The sequence below is a fragment of the Leishmania braziliensis genome, chromosome 17, assembly GCF_000002845.2.
Source record: "Leishmania braziliensis MHOM/BR/75/M2904 complete genome, chromosome 17".
In the NCBI taxonomy this organism is placed as follows: domain Eukaryota; phylum Euglenozoa; class Kinetoplastea; order Trypanosomatida; family Trypanosomatidae; genus Leishmania; species Leishmania braziliensis.
This window is the reverse complement of record NC_009309.2, coordinates 127,104-133,078: the sequence shown is the minus strand read 5'-3', so window position 1 is coordinate 133,078 and position 5,975 is coordinate 127,104. Positions and strand designations below refer to the sequence as shown.

The 5,975-nt window shown below is 61.6% G+C and overlaps 2 protein-coding genes across 2 annotated transcripts; both read left to right on the top strand.

Annotated features, from left to right (window-relative positions):
* Positions 1–160: 160 nt before the first annotated feature.
* Positions 161–2,572, top strand: LBRM_17_0350 (hypothetical protein, unknown function; the record flags this gene model as incomplete). Its single annotated transcript, XM_001563753.1, has 1 exon — positions 161–2,572. The coding sequence occupies one exon, from the start codon at positions 161–163 to the stop codon at positions 2,570–2,572; it is 2,412 nt and encodes an 803-aa protein (XP_001563803.1).
* A 1,528-nt stretch (positions 2,573–4,100) lies between these two features.
* LBRM_17_0340 (cytidine deaminase-like protein) lies at positions 4,101–4,649 on the top strand (the record flags this gene model as incomplete). Its single annotated transcript, XM_001563752.1, has 1 exon — positions 4,101–4,649. One exon carries the CDS (start codon positions 4,101–4,103, stop codon positions 4,647–4,649), a length of 549 nt encoding a protein of 182 aa, XP_001563802.1.
* Between the last annotated feature and the right edge of the window lie 1,326 nt (positions 4,650–5,975).

Sequence of the window (5,975 nt, the reverse complement as noted above, 5' to 3'; positions counted from 1 at the left end):
ACAGTAAGCCAACGTATTGCAAGCGGGGTCTACGGTGACTGACGCGAATACCTGTTCTGCTTCCCTCACCCTCTTGTCGCCTTACGCCAAAGCCAGCCGCATCTGCAGTCGCACGCTGCCATCTTCTTTCACCCAACTGGTGCATCTACCCACGCCTGAAATGGGCCAAGCCGCTTCCTACGCTGAGTCTTCGGTGCAGCGAGCCTTACTGAGACTGAAGGAGGAGGAGCAGGCAGACGAGGACGAGCTTCTCTGCGCGTGTGGCTATAGTCGTGCGTCACTTTCGTCCTGCACAAATGGCTCAGCCGCAACCGCCGCACAGTCACGGTGTGGCGCAGAGTCGGCTGGCTCATCTTTGCCAGTAACTCGCTCCCCAGATGTGCACCTTCCGCCACCGCCCGAGTCCTTCGGGCCGCTGGTATCGCTGACCCCGGAGTACTACACGCTTGATGAGCTGCGTGACGTGCTGCGATACCTGCCAGATCCGCTGTGGGTGAGCCTCTACCGCGTCTCGCTGCTGTACATGCTGGACAACGACCACGATGGCCGCATTAACTCCACCGATATAAGTTTCTTCATGGACTGGGGTATCAAGACGGTTGGTCGGGATGTCCTGCCAGATCAGCTCGCAGAGGTATTGCAAACCTATGCGGCGCTTCACTGCTGGCATCGCTGCCTTCACGTCGCTGAATGCATTGAGTCTGAGAGAGCCGCAACCGCAGCCACAGCGCAGCCGCGTCCTGGCCATAGGCGCAGCGCAGGCGCTGGCAGCTCTATGCGCACACACCGACGGCCTATTTCATCGTCAAGCGCCGTCGGCGGCGATCCCTTGTCGCTGCACCAGCGTGCTCAGAGGCGCCCGAACCAGAGCGTGTCATCCTTCATGCTTTTACACTTCCGTGAGGCATTTCTGAATACGCCGGCGGGGGGCCCCGCACCTCTTCCGGGAGCGATCGGCATCGCAGCCATGAACGCTGATGTGGATAATATGTCACCGTCGCAGAGCTCCGCGCTGTTTGAGTCGCCTCGGTCGGCTATCAGCCACCCCGTCACAGACAGCGTTCGCTATGCCGCGGCGACACACTTTGCGGAGTGGATGCTGCGGGTCGTGCAGAACCAGGAGCGGGACCGTCGGCACGAGCGGCAGTTCTTCGAGCGTCGCGTGCGTTGCATGGCGACCACTGCTGAGGTGAAGCTCGGCAACACCACACGCCTGCGCCATCCATCGTACGTAGCCCAACAGTCACTTCGGATACGCTTGTCGACTACGTTTCTCCCCGCCGAGGCCGCTAGCGCCGACGTACCGGGCGAAGGCGACGACTTAGTTGTGTCCGTCTCGCAGAGCAGCATATCAGAGCGTCAGACATCGATGATCTCAGGCATCCTGAACGGAAGCGCAGCTGTGGTGGCAGCGTCATCGGATGCGGATAAGGCGACTCCAGAGCTGGGGGTGGTGCCCCTGACGTCGGCACCGCAGCTGCCCACCTCACTTTCCTTTGAGGGCCCCACGGCGGCATCGGCGACACGACTGCCTCATTCCCACGGCACCCCCGCGGCGTTGAAGGCCTTCGTAAAGACGCTGCCGCATACGTCGTCACACTCTCGCAGCGCGATGCCGCTTAGCGTTCCGGTCGCGCTAGGTGGTGGTGGTAGTGGCTCTCCGGAAGGCACGCGGTCACCGCGGTCACCACCGCCAACGACGGATGCCGGAATTCTCCCCCCAATAGGCAGTGGTTCTCCCGATCGCCACAGAGGGACCGCTGCTGGTGGTCCGCTCCCCACAGGCACCTCGCCGGTTCATCAACCTTCGCGGCCGCGCCAGTCAGCGGTGGCACCCACAACGCAGTCGATGCCTTCCGGCGGACCTCCGTCCTCTGGCCACTTGGACGCGGCCGTGGACTTGCCTGCTGGTGCGAGTGCAAGCGCGAACGGGATTGGCATCTCTGGCAAGGGGGAAATGAAAGATGGCAGCTTCAGTAATGACAACGCGTGTAGCAGCTTCTCGTCAGTAGCCTCAGCAGCTGCTGCTGCTGGCGCTGCTGCTGCTGCGACTACAACTCCGAACAGTGGCTCTGCAGCGGCTCTACTGGAGCATCAGGTAAGTGTGCTGCTGATGGATGCGGAGGCGTTCTACGTGCAGCTGGAGGCCACTGGGTGGTGCACTATCGGAGCGGTGGAGGAGGTGTACCTGGACTTTGCAGTGGAAGAGTCGTACTGCATGCCCTTCTGGTCCTTTTGCCGGCTGCTCAACCAGGCGTCTGCCGACGAAGTACAGGCCGCGCTGGAGCTGCCGACGGACCAGGCAGTGGCGGTACTGACGAGCGCGGCGGCAGTGGAGGAGTATAGGCAAGCGGCGGCGGTTCGGCAGCTGCAACGGCACGTTCCAGGGCAGCGCGATGGCGGGAGCGGCAACAACAACCGCTATTGTGGAAGTGTCCATGGTAGTGGTTGGGCATCTCATCTGCAGTTGATTCCCATGTTCGTCGTCTCCGAGTACACGTTCGTGGTGTTTGTTGCGGCGTTCATACACGCCTACTGGGCAATGCTGGAGAGCATGGGGGTCGACCCATGACGCAGTCGGCAGTGGACGGAGTCGACCACAGAGCCCCTGACACGTGTTGTTCTCTCCTTGGCCCTTTATATGAGTGCTAAGAGGAAGGAGAAACATCTAATGAATCTCGGGAAGTCCGCAGATCGGGGAACAGGCGGAGGATTGATGAAAAGAACTCGTGCAGGCACGAAGACGAAAAGCTCTTCGCGCACGCGTCGACGACACGCTCCTGTTTACATCTCTTCTCTACACTAGGGTGTGCATGAGGTGCGCGTATGCTGTACTGCTAGTCTTTGAGTACCGATACTTCATTCATCTGGTTATACTCATTCACTGTGTCTGCATGCCCCTTGCCCGCGCCTCCTTCTTCTCGCCTTACCTCTCGCTGTTTCTACTCTTCCCCGACAAGGGCCTTTCAGCCATTCTCTGCATCTCTGCGGGTGTACGAGGAGGAGAGGAGGAGGGGGTGCCAACACAACACCCCTGCACGTGCTCAGAAACCGACATTTTTTTCTCCTCCTCAGCGCCGCCGTGCCCTGCCATCCCACAGCAGTCAAACGCCACAGGGCCACGGACACGCGGCACGGCAGTGCGCCGACCCATCCATCGGAGCACGGGCTCCGCCCCAAACGCCACCCACCTACACCGCCCCACAGGGCGGGCCGGTCGCCACCAGGGGGCCTCTCTCGGAGGGGCGCAGGCTCCCCACACCAGCAGGCAGCGGGAGGCGGGCGAGATGGGCTCGAGCCGCGCTGGCACGCTGCCCATCACATGGGTGGTGCAAGCGTGCGCACGGCCGCAGGTCGCTCCAACGCCACGCCGTCCAGGACCGGACCGCCTACATCCGCAGCAACACACCGCCCTCACTCAGCTCACGTCGTGGGTGCTTGACCTCCGCTCACCACCCGAGGGGGCTGCGGCGGCTTGGCTTCTCCCCACAGAGAGTGGGGGCGTGGGCCCGGGGGACACCACGCCCGGTGGGCGGGCTGGGCGCCCTCCTCCCCCCGCTATTCATCTCTGTCGGCTTACACACTGCATGAAAAAAGGCACAAAGAGGAGCGATTGGTGCGGTTGTCTCCCATGGCACTCTCAACTTGTACGTGTGTGTGTGTGTACTTTGAGGCGTGGTGTAATCGACATACGAAGAGATGAGGAAAAGTCGCATTCTGGGCGCTGGCAGTGTTTTCTCTCGAACTCTCTGTTGGTTCGGGCGGCGTCCGGGTGCTGTGCGCGTGTAGACACCTTCTCTCGCTTTCTCTGTGCTTTTAGTCGCCCACGCCAGCGTGTGACTCATCTTCCTGTGTTTCTCTCTCTATAACATGCGTGAGACTTACTTGTGTCCTCCCCCCTGCTTGCTTCCACCTCCCTTCTCTCTTTCTATTGCCGCCCTGTTCTGCAGACCTCTCAGCGCGATATTAGCACGGGCGGGCAGACTCTCCCCTCCCCTCCCCTCCCCCAACCCACCCACACACCAGCTCGTAGCTGAGGACAGCAGCAAAACACACAACGACCAGCACAGATTCATGCAGGAAAGAAAAGGAGAACGAGAATGTCCGCCATTAAGTGGTCTTCACCGGTGGTGCTGAATCAGCTCATCTCTCTTACAAGACTGCCGGGAGAGATGCAGCGGGCAGCGGTGGCGGCTGTCACGGCGCACAAGAACTCCTACTCCCCGTACTCGAACTTTTCCGTTGGCGCTGCCCTTCTCCACGACGACGGCAGCGTCACGGCCGGGTGTAACTACGAGAACTGCACGCTGCAATCCTTCTGTGCAGAGCGCTGCGCCATTGTGCGAGCCAATGTGGAGGGTCGCCGGTATGCTAACGCTGTGGCTGTTTACGGTCGTAGCTACGGCGCTGCCACCGTGGCGCACCCGCCTCCAGCCGACACTCTTTGCACGCCGTGCGGGCTGTGCCGACAGCTGCTGGCCGAGGTGGCTGACCTCTCTCAGAACTTTGGGGAGTTCTTGGTGGTTCTTGTCGCGTACGATGCGAAGCAGGCGAAGGTGGTGCGTCTAGCAGATCTCCTACCGGCGAAGTTTGGCCCCGCAGACATGGGCATGACCGTAATGCAGATGGGCAGCTACCCCTCCGCCTAGCTCCAGTGAGGTCATTCACGAGTGTGAAGGAGGTGACACCGCCTCTTTGCCACAGCATAATCTCTGACAGTGACCCAGCAGGGGCTCGCTCTATTTAAGTCGTACTTCCGCCTTGGTACATGTGGAGGGGGGAGGATAGGAGGCCACCAGCTCATCCTTCGTTGATGGCCTTGAGCGAACGTTGCGCAGCACCACACTAGTGATGTCATTCTCTCTACTCTGTAGTTGCACTCCTGATGGTTGCGAATAACCCCGTGCGCGGTGTCCCCCGGGCCCACGCCCCCACTCTCTGTGGGGAGAAGCCAAGCCGCCGCAGCCCCCTCGGGTGGTGAGCGGAGGTCGAGCACCCACGACGTGAGCTGAGCGAGGGCGGTGTGTTGCTGCGGATGTCGGCGGTCCGGTCCTGGACGGCGTGGCGTTGGAGCGACCTGCGGCCGTGCGCACGCTTGCACCACCCATGTGATGGGCAGCGTGCCAGCGCGGCTCGAGCCCATCTCGCCCGCCTCCCGCTGCCTGCTGGTGTGGGGAGCCTGCGCCCCTCCGAGAGAGGCCCCCTGGTGGCGACCGGCGCACTGTGGGAGCGGCGACGGCGAGGCGCGTCCTGCGGGGCGGGGCGGGTGGATGGCGTTTGGGGCGGTGCCCGTGCTCCGATGGCTGGGTTGGCACACTGCCGTGCCGCGTGGCCGTGGCCCTGTGGCCTCTGACTGCTGTGGGATGGCAGGGCACGGCTGCGCTGAGAAGCAGTGCTACTATGAAAGCTGCTGCTCATTTCCGTTCTCGCTGAACGCCACACGAATCACCACTCACCTTTTTCTGTTACGCTCCCCCAACATCTTCCCTGTCATTCTCGATCACCAACGAGACACCCCCCACCTACACACACAACTCTGAGTTGTTTCTTGTCTCTCTCTCTCTTTCTCTTCTTACCTATTCTATTTCCTCAGCCCTCTCGCTACTCCCCCCTCCTTCGCTTCTTCCAGCCTACATCACTTAACACCCAACGATCACCTAATCCTACAAAACAACACTTTATAATGAAGACGCTCTCGTAGACAAGCGAGTGCCGGCGACGCCCTCCCGCTTCCTTGGACCCCCCTCCCTCAACCCCCCTACCCGTCTCTCCGTCCTACGCTGGCCGGTGAGTGCGCCAGTCGCTGTGGAGGGGCGTATCGTCTCGCGCGTCTGCCTGCTGCCGTCATGTCTGTGTGTATGCGCGCGTTCGTCCGGGCCCCGCGGCGCGACGAGGTCGGCGGGGCGATGGAGCACTCCTTGTCCAGTGGGGGTGCGGGCTGTGCACTACCTGCCAGTGCACCGTCTGGCTTGCAT